At 38.9% G+C, this 17,071-nt stretch overlaps 1 protein-coding gene across 1 annotated transcript in view; it reads right to left on the reverse strand.

Moving 5' to 3' along the window:
- Positions 1-15,242, reverse strand: part of cachd1 (cache domain containing 1) — a 120,234-nt gene extending 104,992 nt beyond the window's left edge. Inside the window, exon 1 of the mRNA XM_057840771.1 lies at positions 14,664-15,242. Within this exon, the coding sequence (XP_057696754.1) occupies positions 14,664-14,912 (249 nt within the window). The 5' untranslated portion in view covers positions 14,913-15,242. The remainder of the gene's footprint in view (positions 1-14,663) is intronic.
- Between the last annotated feature and the right edge of the window lie 1,829 nt (positions 15,243-17,071).

A 17,071-nucleotide genomic window follows, 5' to 3' on the forward strand; every position in this document is an offset into this window, starting at 1 on the left:
TTTTCGGCCAACGGCCCGTTTTCTGGCAAAAAAAATTAGTAATTTATTTCTGTGTCCATACAAAAAAATTCACCTTTTACATGTTATATTTTATGTAACATTTCAATCTAAAAACGATGAGGGCCAGATAGCTAACAAGACGTGCTGAGGCAATAGTAACATTGGAATTCAACCTAAATAAGTTGTGATTGTACTAGTATATAGAAAAATGCAAATTTTGCTTTTGTTGAGTAAAATTAAGATGATTCTGCATGCTTTCCCCAAGTATTAAGTTTCTGATGTGAAAATTGAGTGATTTATTAGCTGTAGAAAAATAAATAAATAATTTTAAAAATTAAGTTGCTATTTTGGACAAAAACTTATATGTTAAATATTGCTAGTGATACTGAAAATACAGGTGATTATATCTGCATTTGGTGATTTTTGTGCATCTAGCGTAAAATTTGAGATTTTAATAGCCATTTAAGATTTGGATTTTATTAGGAAACGATTTTGAATTGTCACTGCTCATGGAGACTCATGTATGCCAAAGGGAGGTGCCTGTTTTGGTTTTAAGTCGCTATCAGCTTTGGGTTTATAAAAATATTTGAATTTTAAGTTTTTCAAAATACGCCCTCTACGGATCGGCCCTAAGCCCCGTCAACTGATAGTGAGGTCTATGTACAGTGAATATTATTGATTGCTGTCTGGACAAATCAAGAGAGATAAAAAGTACACAAAGTTAGGGTATTTTATAGAGATGTTACCAAAAATTCGGTGCCAGAAACTTATGGCCGAAAATAGCTTAAATTAACCAAAAGTTTATCACCGAATAGTGTGAAAAACTGCAGTCCTCTTGTGATGACATATAAAAAACAAGGTGAGTTAACACCATTGGCTAACAGCCAACATTCTGCGGCTTGGAAGTATTTTGAGGTATCAAAGAAATATCTGAATTATTAAATGAAGGAAAATAAATGTATGTATAAATAATGTGTTTTATCGCTGCTTAACGCTCGTTCTGAAGTTGCTTTCCATTGATGTCCCACATCACATCGAGTAAAGTCCATTTGAGCCTGTGTGTGAGTAGGTTGGAGTTTCATCAAGTGAACAGTATATAAATAAAGTAGTATTTAAATGTGTACATGTGCATTTGTTGTGGTTTAGTACAATGCGTTTATAACATGACCACTTCTTCTTTTTGTCACATTTTTTCCTGCGACTTCCACACCCCCTTAGTCAGTTGCCGCTTAATCCGGCTAGGAGCACTCGGCTTCGTTGCCGCTAGAACTTAGCCCACTCGTTTGGCTCTCGATCGATTCCACTTGTTGCACATAAAAACACTGAGTCTTATTTTGAAGAGTAGGAGAGATTGTAATACCCTTGTAAAGAGCTTTACTAATTTCGTCGAGAATGGAATATTTTTTTGTTTTGGTGAGCTACAGATTCATACAAACATACATCGAGATCTCATTTAGTTTAGTAATTGGAGGCATGAGGCCCATTTTTCGAGTGTCCCAAACTTCCAAGAAAGCGCATTCATCAAGGTTTCATCGGCCATGACGTATGTGTCTACATCCAACGAACAGAATGCTATGATGACACCAGCACCTCTGGAGGCGTTCAGAGTTTGCCACAAAACGCTCACTGCCGCCCTCCCATGGGGTTTCAGAATCAGCACCTTTCCAACTAAATTTCTCGAGCCTCCGGGGTTGTAGAACCAATGCCAAGGCAAAGTGCATTACTCAGAAAATAATGAAATAAAAAAAAAAAAATTAACAGTTAAAATAAATAAAAAATGAAAAATTACATGCATGTGTATTTTTTGGCCTTTCGGTTTTCGGCCATGTGTTTCCAATATTCGGTTTTCAGTTTCAGCCAAGAATTTCGCTTTTGGTACATCCCTAGTATTTTAGCTTTTTCTTTTGCCACTCCACATTGAAATGACTCGGTATAAATGTATAATGGAATGACATCATTGGAACCAAGAGTGTGACAATATCTCTATATGGCGATGTACTGCGATATTTTGCAATCTCAAATACTGAAGCAGATGGTGGAAGTGCTCAGACCAATACTTGTGGCAACAAAGGTCATATACGAAAAAAAGAGACCCACCAATTCTCTCATTGCCCCACTCCAAGCTCAACTGCTGACTGACACCTACAGCACTGTTAAAAGTTTTAAAAGATTTAAGATTAAAAGATTTTATCGTTAGCCTTGTATCGCGAATCGTATCGTATCGTGAGGTGCCCTGAGGTTCCCACTCCTGATTGGAACCAGTGTTGTTTTCCTCAACGATGACGATAACAAAAATATTTCCTCAATGAACATTTTTTTCAGGACAATGACATCACCATTACGTGCTGAAAAAATGTCTTGGGAGACTAAAACATAACAGGATGGATGCCAGTTGTTGTCTGACGACACGACAGCGAGATGAAAATTCGCCATAGTTTCCGTCAAATTCACAATGTGTGATATTTTCTTGTTTTATGTGTAGTTAGCATGCATTTAGCAGTGTTTGGTCGTGTCACTCATGTGACGTGTGCGCCCCCCCCCCCCCCGCCCCACACACATGCTTACTTACCAGCCGGTCAGTAAGACTGCCTATTTTAGGTACCTTTTGTAAAACATATATGTCAGGTGCTGCTTGGTAAGTTTTGCTTTCTTATCTTGGCTAGATATGCTTAAACCATTATAGGTCTGTGCTGAGTGATCATCACACACTAAACTAACTTGTAACGTTAGCATAGCGTTCGCATTCGCATACCATTCGAGTTAGCATTAGCATTTAGCACGGTTACTCGATTTCTTCTTAAACTCTTGGAAAACATTTTACATACAGTTCGTGGCATCCAGGTGAGTTTAACTAATTGCAATTAATGTGCTGTTTTCCTGCTGAGTGTGTATTATCATCATGAAAATGTTTATGTCCTTGTTGACTCGACAGTTATGTGCTTGTTTGTCATTTTCATTCGAAATTGTTGGAAACCTTTTATTTATTCATGGACAAAAACTTTTGAAGTTTAGAGATGAAAACATTGAGAATTGTTGACTAAAACTAGACGAAAGTTGTCTTGAGTTTTCGTTGACTAAAACTCGACGAAGACGAATACATTTTAAAACGACGTATGTATGACTAAAAGTATTTTGATCCAAAAGACTACGACAAAAATTAACATGGCAAAAACAACACTGTTGGAAATCCTGGTTATGATCACCGAAAAACGGAAACTTTTTCATGCTAAAGAAAACAAATTGGCGCTTCTCTGACCCCATAAGATCAGTGTTCATTCGATAATCCAAAAAGGAACTCCCTCTTAAAAATGGTCAAATAACTTAAAATCTGTTATGTTGTGGCTCAGCACTGACCAGTCCTGTTTTCGCCCAAACACACTCAGTTAAAAAAAAAAAAAAAAACGTGGAACAATGGGTTGAAAAAAGTCTTATATGCTTCACCACAATAGGAGTTCTAACACTTGCCTCATCGAAAATGCAAAGCCTCTTCTGCTGCAGTGTGTGTGTCTTTTGTGTGTGTGTGTGCGTGGGGGGGGGGGGGGGGGGATACATAAAGAGCTTGATGCCTGAGGGAGTGAACCAGTCCCTCTTCACTCCTTACCCTCCCAATGGGGTATTTTGCTTGCTGTCCATTTATACCCCCCCCCCGCCCTTCCAACACAAACACGCATTTTTTCCCTTCTATCACTGTCAAAGATAGTTCATTTCAAACTGTGCCCAATGAAGGTGGTGAAGGGCTAACTTGCTAAGGAGAAGTGTGCAGGTCTTTTTAGTCCCATGGGCAATTCAGTCACAGTGGGGCTAAATGACACTGGCAATGACGCAGGCAAAATAAAGCTGAGATCACTAATAAAGATCTCTTTCTCCTAGACTTATGGTTTGGCACTTGACATAGTTTTGTTTTCCAGGTAGTGTGTATTTTTGATAGTGGTGCTTGTAATTCTGTTGTGAACGAGTTTGAAATTAGTAGATGAGCAGGCTTGTGTGCAGTTAAAATCTCCAAACGTCGCAGTACACAGATATGAGGTGAAAGTATGCACACTTGCAAGCTGAATCCTGACTTTTACGGTTAAACAGATAAGGACCAAATGTTTTCTAAAAGAGAATCTTATTTTGACCAGCTACAACAATCTTGGCTAAAGATGAACGCCATGAAAATGTTCATTGTTGATTCTTAACAGCAGTTTGACATTTGAAAGCAGTTCACCATAAAACCGTGCAAAGATGGAAAGCAAGCAAAGCAGTAACTGAAATCAAAGAAAGTTGCACAAACACATCGTGGCTGGACAAGGCCACCTTAAACTCAGAAATATGGGAAACCCATCATAGAGTATTCAGCTAAATGGTCTGTCCACAATTGTACAGATGATTTTGAGCCACAACAGCTGGTGTACAAAGGGAAAGAAAATCAGTTGCCCGCTTTAGTCTGACCACAGTCCAGTAGATGCCAAGAGGGAGTGCACAAGTCTGGCAAAAGAATTAAAGGGGCTTGACTGAAAAGAAAATTAGTCCTATTGTCCAGAAGCTTGGAGGTGGACTGAAATTTCTGAAAACATTCTTCTTACTCTATCCTTCTTCCATCAGACCTTCAGGCCAAACGAAGCCAAATCAAAAAAGGTTGCAGGTACATTCAAAGGCAGTCAAGATTACGTGATAACTCTTCGGAGGTAATATAGCACTTAAAAAAAGGATAATCACCGGACTAAAAGAACATTCACATTCTAAATAAAGTTATTTTTTTACAGTATGTTATCATTGTATTTTCTTGCTTTAACCTTCTCGTTGAAAGATGTTTCTCAGAAACTGGTGAGAATAGTTCAAATTAGATTTTGAGTCCTTTACTCAACCTCTGATGAATGATAAAGAAGCAGGATTTGCAAGAAATTCCTGTTGGTTAGCCACAACATAATATTACAAAAAATTTAACTAATGATTACTTGGAACTTAGTCCTCTCTTAGCTTTTGCTAACCAGGAAGATGTTCCAATTGGTCAAAAACTACAAACTCTAACCATTATTCTAGGACAGGTGTACCCAATCATGGTCCTCGAGAGCCCCTATCCAGCTTGTGTTCCGTGTCTCCCTCCTTTAACACACCTGAATCAAATGGTCAGCTCATCAGCAAGCGAGGACCGGGATTGGGCACCCCTGTTCTAGGATCAGCTACAGCTACACTAGAATAGTGTCTATGTTAGCTCATTGGCTGTCATTGACGGCGTTAAGACGTCCAATCAATGTTGACTGGGAGGGTCAAAGATAGACTGGACGTCTAGCGCAGAGCATTCACAGCCAGTCTTCCCGGTTTGGGGGGCATTTATAGGTCATTTTAGAGTATTTACATGTCACTCCCTGTTGATTTTGAGTCACTTCCTATGTATTTGGGAAAATTCCCGGGTCACATTCCCTGTTCAGTAATCAAAATCAACAGGATGTGATCCGTAAATGTCCCATAATCCAGTGTTTTTCAACCGGTGGGCCGCGGCACACGAGTGTGAGAAGTGAGAAGATATCCAATATCGCTTTTTTTTTTTAACGTCATTGGGCAGAGTTTGTAACAGCCACCTCCTTAAATGGTGTTCCTCCCGACACCCACCACGCGGTGGCGCTGCTTTATTTACATTGAATATGTTCTTCTGTTGCTGCTAACTTTTATGTTGGAGTTCATCTGCGAACATGTATGTGAACAGCTGAGCTCCCGAGTGACGAGTGGTCAAGGTGAATTTATTATTATTTTTTGTGAATACATGTGCATAAGTGGAAGCTTCTTCCCTTTTTGGTTACCGTAATTTCCCGAATATAACGCGCACTTTTTTCCCCCAAAATCAACTTGTAAACTCATGGTGCGCATTATAAACGGGTACATGGATGGAGACAGAAATATATATGTATTACATATATATATAAACCGATTTTTTTTCATTGACACGGCCACGTTGTGTTGAAGAAACGTATGCGGCGACCCGTTGCCGACCATTACGGTACGTGACGTCACCATTTTTTTTCGGTAATACTTCACTCTAATCGGCCGAATGATTTCGTCTGTGTTAAATTCTGCTTTTTTCACTCTTCATAAAGCACAGAATTTAGTTTCTTGAACTCATTTGAGTCGACGTTTATTGCAGCGCCGCAATTCGGACCATAACAAATGTAAGGACACACACTTCCTGTGTCCGTCAATTATATCGGTCCCTCGGGAAACTCAAACCCAAATAACAATAGATTCCTTTTGTTACTGTCGTGTTGACAGCGATGACCTCTCACGGATTTCCGACTTACGTTCTCACTTTCATTTTACCGTATCAATCCATGGAAGAAACATTTATTCACCATGAGGAAACGAGCAAGTTATACAGCAGCCTTTAAAAGAAAAGTCACATCTGTTTTGTTTTCTCCTAGATTCTGGTAAGTTGGAGAAGTTGTTAAATCATATTATTAGCGTAAATATTGTCAGTTTACGGTAATGTTTTGAACTACCAATGTGCTATGCTTGTGCTGTGTTTCACCAGTCAGTAATATGACATCTCTGTATCTGTACACTAGCTCTGTTTTCTTGTATTCTTCTATTTATTGGTGCTAAAATTAGGGTGCGCGTTATAAACGGGTACAATAATTTCCCCCAGATTTTACAAGTAAATGTGGGGTGCGCATTATACACGGGTGCGCCTTATATTCGGGAAATTACGGTACTTTTCTGCACGCATCCTACCTACCACGCGTTACAAGTTGCAGTAGGAAAGGAGGAGGTAGAAGGTTGCGGTCGTGTGCAAATGAGCAAGGTATTGCTCATGTCGCGTTCAAGAACTGGTCAGATTTCTAGCTGTTAGCTAGCCACCTTGCTGTCCGCGAAAATGTGGACCCTAGCGCGTCTCCTGTACATCATTTGATTAGAGTCGTCAAGTGTCAATATACTGGACTGTCTCAGAAAATTAGAATACACAATATTCTAATTTTTTGAGACAGTCCTGTATATATACACAGGACTGTCTCAAAAAATTAGAATACACAATATTCTAATTTCCTGAGACAGTCCAGTACATGGAAGTGTCCTTTTCATTTCATCCATATGTGAGACCGTCAATCCTCCCACTGTGTTTCATTCCAACACATTGTTGAGGACAGCAAGGTAGCTGATAGCTAGAAATCCGAACAGTTCTTGAACGTGATGCGAGCAGTTGCATTTGCTCTCGTTTCAAAACAAGTCGATTGGTTATTTTGTTCGCCTCCATAAAAACACAGAGGAAAAAAGGCAACTTTTTTTAGAAACACTACAAAGGTAAATGAGAAAGCCCTCAAAGTCAGTTACCTTGTCGTTAAACTTGTTGCTTAATCCAAAAAGAGACAGCACTACATGCATGAAAAGCCATGTCAGTGAGATGCTTGCCCCGATGCGATAAAGACATTTCTAAAGTTCCCCCTTTCTGACAGTTCTGAGCTTTTCACGCCTAACTTCTATAAAAAATAAAAACAGACAGAGACTAAGAGCTGTTGACGAAGATTCCTGCCAGGATATCGGCTTTGTGCTCATCCATACAGGCTCAAGTTTCACACTGAGTAAGTATAAATATTGAGAAATTATTTTATAATTAAATATACTGTACACAAAGTAATTTTGGAACATTTTTGGTTTGTGCTGTGCCGCTAGATTTTTTCCAACGTAAAAACGTGCCGTGACACAGAAAAGGTTGAAAAACACTGCCATAATCAACAGGCAATGACCCAGAAATGCCCCAAAATACACAGGAAGTGACCAAAAATAAATATAATGTATATTGTCGAATGATTTCCTGACCCATGTATAATTAATTGTTGTATTGCCTTACCATGAGATAATCATTATCATAAGCCTTGCATTGCAAATCATATCGTATCGTGAGGTACCCAAAGGTTCCAACTCATAATAGATGCAACTATGGCTAAAAAGAAAAGTGGATAAGGTGTATTATAGAAATGCACGAGTGCAGTCAATAAATAGGAGTATAACTGTGAAGTCTCCTCAATCTCTACACTCTCTCTTAAGATATACCGCTACTGAGGCCAGTTCAATCAGCTTCCTTCTAGGAAACTGGCATGTTGTTTGTGGTTCAATTAAAAACAAAACACACACAGAATGATCGCAAAACTCAATTATCGCAGATTTTTGTTGCAGTGAGCCAGTAAATGTGCAGTGAGTATTGCCAAGTACAATTGCTTTGCAATTGTTCAATTCAGCTGCCCTCCGTTACATAGCTTTCCTTAGGACCCATCATCAATGGCAAGTTTTAGAATTTGAAAAAGAATAATAAAATTGAAACGAATGTTATCTCATGACAAGCAGAGATTGGCAGAAAATAAGTTTTTTTTTTTTTTTTTAAATATACATTTAATCAGAGCAATCACAGAAGTAGGGCCTTTAAAATGAATGTTTCCTTTTTAATTAATCAGTTGGTAGTCCAACTCTTTCCTTGGTTAAAAGCACTTAAATCCTTGTTTGTGGGACACTTGGAAGGTTTTTGCAAGTTACTTTTTTGCATACCACATTTCTATAACTGCCTAAAACATTTTGGAGGTCTATTGCAAAAAAAGCCGCACATGGTCTATTTTAACTTGGAAATTGAAGATTAAATGACTTGTTTTAATCCAAGGCTAAATCTACCCTGAGTTGTAAAACTTTCATTGAAAAGTAGAAGGGAATGTGAGATAAATTACTGTAAGTGATGTTTTCTAGAAGAAACCAATGAGATGAGTAGGGGTTGGGAACCTCTGGGTAGCTCATAATACAATACGATTTGCGATACAAGGCTCATGATAACGATGATCTCACAATATGGCTATACAACGATTATCAATACATGGGTAGTTTTTCCTCCTGCTGTGAATTTCAATGAGTTTACCATAGGCATGTGCCGGTATGAGATTTTGACAGTACGATAACCGAGAGCAAAAATACAGTGGTTTCACGATATTGCAATTATTGCTCCAAAATTTTTAGATGTATGGGTTAAAAAAATAAAAACTTTTTTCCATTGAACAGGATTTTTTTATTTTTCAGAACACATTTGCAAATTGGAACATGAATATAATGTGAAAATAAATTAACAAAAAAATAACAAATATTTTAAATTAAAATAAATAGAACTTATAGACTATACCCACAGCCACAGCTCAAGTTGCTCAAGATTAGAGCAAGAACAAAATAATTGCTATAAAAAAGTAAAAACACTTCTAAATAAAATAAAAAAATATATATATATAAGCGGCATGGAAAATGAATGAATGAATATACTGCATTACTTTTTTTTGGGGGGGGGGCTCAAGTGAAGTTTCGCCATTTTCAGCCACTGTATCAACTCTAGTCTATATGATGTCATGCCTTTGTGTTAAAAAGAATTCATAAATTAATAAGTTAGTTAAAAATGTATAAGTTAAAATGTAAATATTGTTGTGGAAAAGTTTCATCTAAAAAAAAAAAATAAAAAAACATTGGGAGTGAGACCTCCCTTCGTCCAGCGAACCTGGACTTGAGCTTAAGGTAAGATCATCTTTCGCATTTAGCGATCTTTGACGCTATCCTTTTATTCCCTTCATTCAAGCTTGTTTCTCACTCAGCGGCTGTGAGACTTAAAACCTCGACGAAGTTCCTCTCCCAGCTAAGCCTAGGCTAACATTCGTCTTTGTAAGTTTTTAGTTAGTTTGTATATTGAATTTGAAGGAAAATGTGTGTTTTGTTTTTGGCGAACTTTTTCATGGTGTTAACCTGTTGAACCTACTCATACATGGAAAAATACCATTGTACAACGTTTTAAATGTATTAATTTTGTATATTTCACTTACAACGATTTGAGAGCTTAATAAATTGAAGAAAAGTACGCCTTGTGTTTGGAGTGTTTGTTTTTGGGTTCGCTGGCTGTTTAACAGACACCAGGAGAGCCGTCTTGCCTAGACAGGACCTTCGCCGCTGGATATGTGAGAGATTCATGGGCTCACTGGAAGCCAGTGTGTGTTACTGTCCTATCTGTGGAAGATATCGAGGAGATTTGACTGTTTGGCGTGACGTTTGTGGGGTTCCTTCTGCTTGGCTTAGGAGGTGCCCTGCTCTACCGGAAAGTTTCCAAGACGGCAGCTTTGAAATCAACAAATTGACCACGGATCAAATGGTGCGATTCAAGGCATTGGAAGACCGCGTCAAGGCTCGGATCGAGAACTGGCTCCGTTGACTCGCGGTTTGGTCCGAAGAAGGATGGAGAAAAGTGGATGCTACCTTGCGCCAGGTTAAGGAATTATCGGGGCAGGTGACTGAACTGTCGAGGCAGACCGCGACTATTGGCAATGACTTGAGGGACCTGAGGTTTCGCCTACGCCATGAGGAACGCTAATTTGACTGAAGACCAACCGTATTTGGACATATTAAATTCTTATTCTGCTTAATTTGATTATAGTTTTCCTTTACCTTTCCCGAACACACTTACCCCACCCCTCCCTTCTCCTGGAGAGAGCCGCGAAGATGGCGCTATGTCTTGCCCTTGATCTCTTCCCAAGGCCGGTCGCAGGACCCCGCGACTCTTATTTTGTCTACAGACATGTACAGACACTGATACACACACTCACACACAACCCCCCCCCCTCCAGTCCACCACCGCCTTTTTCTTGCTATTACTGACCCCGCCCACTTCCTCCAGCCATGACTGGTAGTTCTTTTTTTCCCGTACAAAAAATCCCCGCACGTGACCTGTGCGTCATGTCATACCCATGCTACTTTGTATGATATATGTATGTCTACTTGTAACTTGCTCTGTAATTTCTGAAGAAGATAGAGAAGTGGCGTTGCGAAACAAAGTCTGCAGCGGCCCCATGCTCACTCATCGAACGGAATTTCGTTGCATCTGTTGTCATCTTGTGAGAGCTGGTGTCAATGACAAATAAATCTCTAAATCTTCTGTGCGCAAGTATTTTTTAGGGCAAGAGGGCGAGATGGTTTGTTGCTCCTTGTCTTTCAGATGTCCAGCAGTAGTTTCAAGTCATGTCAATTGAAAAATGTCCTGAGTGTGTTGCTAAGACCCGTGCGCGTCTATAAGAGGTGAGTACACGAACCCTCTTGTCCTGTTTAGCCATTATTGTTGTTGTTTTTGAGATGGTAACAGTTAGCGCCGAGCGCTAAGCTAATTAGCTAATTCGCGAACATGTATTTCATATGCAGAACATGTAAAACCATGACTAAGTACAGCGGTAACACTACAAACATGCGAAACAGTTCAGAAATCTGTGAAAACAAAGTATATTGGTTAAAAGAAGTCTTATTTCTAAAAACACCTTGTTTTCAGAAAATGTGGAATTCATTCCACCCGTGTAAGTTTTATTGTATTGTTGAGAGAAATACGTACTGCCTTTAAAATCGTTAATGTTTTTGCACTTTCTTGTAAAAAAATAAAATAAAAAAGCAGCTTTTTGTTGTATGGGCATGTTCCATGTTTTGTTTAGAAAACCACAACAACAACACCTTTAAACGCATATATCTATCCACAGCTGTAATGACAGGGTTGTACAAGGTTGCCTGAAGATGAAATTGCAATAAAGAGGGGGAAAAAAGGAGAAAAACCACCAGTATGTCCCTGTGGCATGATTGCCCTTGAGACGGCCTAAAGCAGCTTTTGGCCAAGACGCTGACGTGAAAATAGCTGAAAGTATCCTGAATTAGCTAGAGTCCAATGTGTCTCCATTACAACCAGCTTACTATTTGTAATTTAACTAGAGCACACCTTTGCTAAACTAGAGATAACATGTTCTCATTTGTGATTCATAGGCCTGCTGCCACAAAGCAAGTGTCAAGCGACATTTTAATGTCTTAGTGTGAAGAATGTAGTAACTAGTGAAAAGTGTCAGAGAAGACAGAAGTATTAATAATTGCATATATTTTATCTAGGTGTCCAGAACTTCCGCTGTGATCGTATGTTAGGTTTCATACAATCTGGCTTGATTTGTTTTTTAGGATAGGATTTCTTTGGGCTTGGTAGACGGAGGCCGGGATGTGTTTTCTGACACCACATTTATGATATTAGAATAATATATAGTATAGTTTTGGAAGATTATCTGTTACAAAATAAATCACATCAGTTCCTCCAGAAATAGTTAACTGAATGAGCCAAATGCACTGAAATTAAGCCGTAATTTAGAAATGTGAAAAAAGTGACTCATATGCACTAGCTAAAGAAAATCCCCCAGTTTCATATTTGCAAAATAATGATGGGTGGGGTTGTGAAGGGTTGCATTACATTTTAAAGGGAGATGCTACAGCCTCCATGACAAAGCTCTAAGATCAGACCCAGGCAAGGGGACAACAGAATGCACTCTGCATGATTATATGTCTAGCCAAAAGGAGGGGCAGACGACAATACAAATCACACTATGACAAAAACATTATAAGGAAGTGAAGAAAGGTCAATCGGAGTCAACTATTCTTTCCTAAATGCTATCAGCAGGAAAAGTACGACTAGCTACATATGTCAAATATGGCATCAACGAAATTAAACCCCCAAGCTCATTCCAACAACATAGTATGTGAACTAAAAAAAAAAAAAAAAGTGTTTCACAACTTAGCAACGGATTCTGCTGCTGTTGTGTTCAGTTAGCCCAAGTGTCAACACTACACAAAAGGCAAGGACGAACATTTAAGTGTCTTGTTCAAGGACCACATTGTGGATGGTGCCAAAATGGAGTCAACTACTCAACATTATTCACCACACCCATAGTTACTTTTGTATTTTTGGACACATGATGTGTATAACACACATTTTAAAAATTAACAGACTGTATTATAGGCAGGGAGACAAGAGACAAATGAGTCAGCAAGGACCAAGCAGAGCTCAGGTGAGTGAGAAGAGCTGTGACGATGGAAGTTCTACGAGAATCACAAAGAGCCCTCAAAGCTGACTCCCAAGGGCAGGATGAAGGCATCTCAGTGTGGCAGAAGAGGAGATGAAACACCATTTGGGACAGGGGCTCCCCCACTGCCTTGCCACTGTGAGCTTTCCTGTCTCTGATGTTCTCCACCCCCACCCCCATAGCCTTCCTGCCTCACACCCCGCATGCACACACACTACTACACCCAAGCAAGCGAGTCTTGCCATTTGGTGACCCAACAGAACTCCACTTGCAAGTAGCAAGGTGATGTTTGTACTTTTCTCCACTTGTTTTGAGACAATGGCTAATCATTGCATTTCCAATTTATACTGCAGTAAAATCATTGGAAATGCAGTGTGTCTCATTAGGGGAAAAAAACACGCTTTGTGTCCCGCAGGGCAGAAAAACAACATGAAAGCATCTCTGCTCCTCTGCAAAAGCTCGGTATGACCTCTTCAAACAGCACAATTTGCCAAACCTGAGAAACTGCATTTATTAGCGTTTATTTTTTTCAATGAATTCTTCATCAAAGCACTCTCACCTTTAGATTCTGCAATGAGTCATCAAATAATCATATCACCTGAAATAGCATTTTTTTAGATTAAAAAAAATACCTGTAAATGCAAATATTTATATACAGTATACACAGATACACACATTTTGAAACTCGAAATTATGTGTGAAATCTGGATCACTTGATGATAAAATTGACTAATCAATTGCCATTTATCAATCCACATAATCCATTGCTTGCATCTATTCCAATATAAACCCATAAATCCCATTATATATACGTAACTCACCCGACAGTACAACCTCCCTGTACAGAGAATATTATATAGCAGTCACCATTAAGACGATTTTTGATTTTTCCATTTTTTTAGGGTAATTTTTTAAAATGTAAATTAGTGCTGCAGGTATATTTAACATAAATGGGATGGGCAGCACACATTTCAGAGAGGAACACATTAATTTAATAGACACTTGGTTAAACACAGTACTCTTAATGCGAAAGAATTAGTTACGTGTAAATCATATAATACCATATGATAAAATCAATACATAAAATTGACATTATGTGTGCAATTGTGGTTATAGTTAGTATGGCGTTCTTTAAAACGGCAATGCAGAGTATAATTTTTCACTCAATTCATTTGAATTATTTAATGTATTTGCATGAATTCTGACGGGTGATATATTTTAGTTGATAGAATCACAGCAGACATTCACACATGCAGTACATGTTTTTTTTAGCGCTCGTTTATAAAATAAACTGGCAACCCACGCACACATTCAAATCAGACACGATGATGATAGAAAGGCCATTTGTTGCATTTTGGAAAAATAACATATTGATAAAGGTCACACATGTTGATTAGAGTATACCAGGATGTTTCTTATGCAAACATGCACGTGTGAAGAATTTGGATTTTCTGAAACGTGAGGACAGTACCGTATATACTCTATATAACATTATACACAGTAGCAAATAATGCACAGTGCTGGGATCATTTGGGGGGCTTGTGGGGTCGTAGGGAACCTCAAGTGTGTTGATGGTTCACATAAACACGTCGCTGGTGCTTGTACAGAGCTTGCTGTTTGGCTACAATCTTACGTTTCTGTCACCACATTTGCTGGCGGATATAATTAACGTGGTAGTTATAAGGGAAAGCTTTTGGCTTGAATCAATTTTTTGCCAGTTTTGGCTCTGCTCCGCCCGCGCGAAAGTGGCACAAGAAGTCCTCACAGGTATTTTATTCAAACTCAACGACAATACACGTTTCTTTTTACCTGCATAGTAAATACTCCAAGTTCTTGTGTGGACAGCTTCTTCATCTGCTCGGACAGGACTCGTGCTTCTTCCAAAATAGAAAACTCTGTATCGGCTCCGCAATATCCACAAGAGAAAGCTGAGCATATGAAAGCGAAGCTCCACAAACAAGCAGACAAGCTCCCGTGAAGACCGAGCAGCGTATTCCACAATGGAGCGCGCAGATTCGGCGTCAAAACCCAAATGTTGTGCCTGGTCCGCTTCGCCATGATGGCTGGGGCTCTTCAAAGCGGACAAGCGCCGAGTGTGAGCGCGTTGAAAGAGGGGGACGACTTTTTTACAACTTTGTGCTGTGGAGTACGTGTGGCCTTTTCCTCCCAGACGACGCTCCAAAATGCCTAACTACGCGAACCATTGCCCTACCTCGAAATCCCTGAAAAGAGTCAAATAAATCCATGAGTAGGAGAGAAGTTTTTCTTTACAAAGCTTTGCCGCGTTGCTCGAAGTCCTGAAGGTCTTGCTGTGCGTGTGTGTAGACCCGAGATTCTCCACAATGGGGGTGAAAGTAGGGGGCGTGGAAACGCCGAGTTCTAGACGTCCGGATCAGAGATCAATGGTTCGAGGTGCGATGACGCATTCACGTTCAGCTGGGATTTTTAGACTGAAAAGGCAGTTTCTACCCTTGCACTCCTCTTTAAAAGAAACTGCTGTATTTTAAGCCAAAACAACTGTTGTGTTTGATAGAACAATATGTCTATATGCTGCCTTAGCAGATTCATGGCGCATTAAGCCCCCAAACTATTTTAGATTTGTCCTTTTTACCCTGGAAACCCCCGTTTACAGACGTCGCGCACCCGTTTTTTTTCAACCCAGCGAAAAACGAAGGTAATTAATTATATTTATTATTCAAAATGTCTGTCTTTTTTAGCTTACAATCATTAATTGATGTCTAATATTTCATTTTAAAAAATCGACTTAAAAAAAATTATTCACTTGGATATTTTAAACTTTTAAACAAATTACGTCACAATTAAAAAAATGGCGTCTGTAAAAAAGTCACAGATAACTACCTCATAACTATCGATTAATTGTATTTTTTTGTTACTGTCGCATTTTCACCAATATGTTAGATGATAAATAATCGATCCAAACACAGAAGAATTGAAAAAAAAAAAAAAAAAAAACGTTTAAAAGGGTAAATATATGAAAAAGTACTCCTTGATGTCTGCGATTTCTGCATCACGACCCTTGTTATATTACCATGTTTCACCCATAAAATCCCCCCAAAATTTGGCTGTGGCCATTCACATCTGTTTCTTGACACTCGATGATACATGCTACATGGAGTTTTTGGATCGAAACAAGGTAAGTACGCGATAATATCTCGTTAAAATGATGGCGTCTTTAATTCTGCTCTCGCGGGCTCCCGCCTCCAGTCAGGGTTTTGCTGTTTAAATTTTTTTTTAAATGCCCTCCTGTTCAAAATGTTTCTTCCCCCAGAAAATAAAGATTTTAAGCTTTCCAATGATGTATCACACATGCATATAGGACAATTTGGAAATTTGGTCAAATTGGGGGTCTCAGAGCGGAACATCAAGTCACCCGAGTGTTTTCCGCCATATGGCGGAAAAGGCAGACAAGACTGAAAAGGCAGTTTCTGCTCTTGCACTCCTCTTTAAAATAAACTGCTGTATTTAAAGCCAAAATAATTGTTGTGTTTGATAGAACAATGTGTTTTATATTATAATAATAATTATTATTATATTATTAATTATTACAATATGTTATATATTTTTTAGCGTGGTGTTTTGCCGTGCTGCTTCTGTCTGACAATGAATGACCTGGAAAAAAATTAAAATGGTATCTGACTGCCACTGTTGTTACCTTTTCTGTTGTAAAAAACAACTTTAGTAAGGGGGAAGTGTAAATAAATTATAGAATTAAGATTTGTTATTAATGAAAAATTAAAAGTGTTTGTTGGCTGTCATTGAGTAGCATTTGCAACTGCTACACAAAAACAGCAATGTTACTTGCCCCTAAGAACGGTCAGAGGCGTAAGACAACCAGAAGATATAATATATAAGAAAGACAGGGCATATGGTGGTAAAGGATAGATTGTTGAAACAGGAGAATGTCATCGTCAGTGGCGTAAGGCAATGCACACAAGAAAAAGGTGTCGATAAAAAAGCTACCTCTGGATCAGGTCAGTGTTCTCTTTTTCCCGTCTTTTTCCCTCGACACTCAAGCCATCTCTTTAACTGAACATTTGTATGTTCCTTCACATTTTTACCAGTGAATTTGGCCCCCGGGACATAATTTTAGGACAGAATTGGTAGGTTTAGCTCAGTAAACAGCTCGTTCGTACACTATTTCCATGCGTTTACTATTAGGGACAAACGGGAGGTTGAACCGCCCAGCAACAATTGCT

This window comes from Corythoichthys intestinalis, chromosome 7 (genome assembly GCF_030265065.1).
Source record: "Corythoichthys intestinalis isolate RoL2023-P3 chromosome 7, ASM3026506v1, whole genome shotgun sequence".
Taxonomy (NCBI): Eukaryota; Metazoa; Chordata; class Actinopteri; order Syngnathiformes; family Syngnathidae; genus Corythoichthys; species Corythoichthys intestinalis.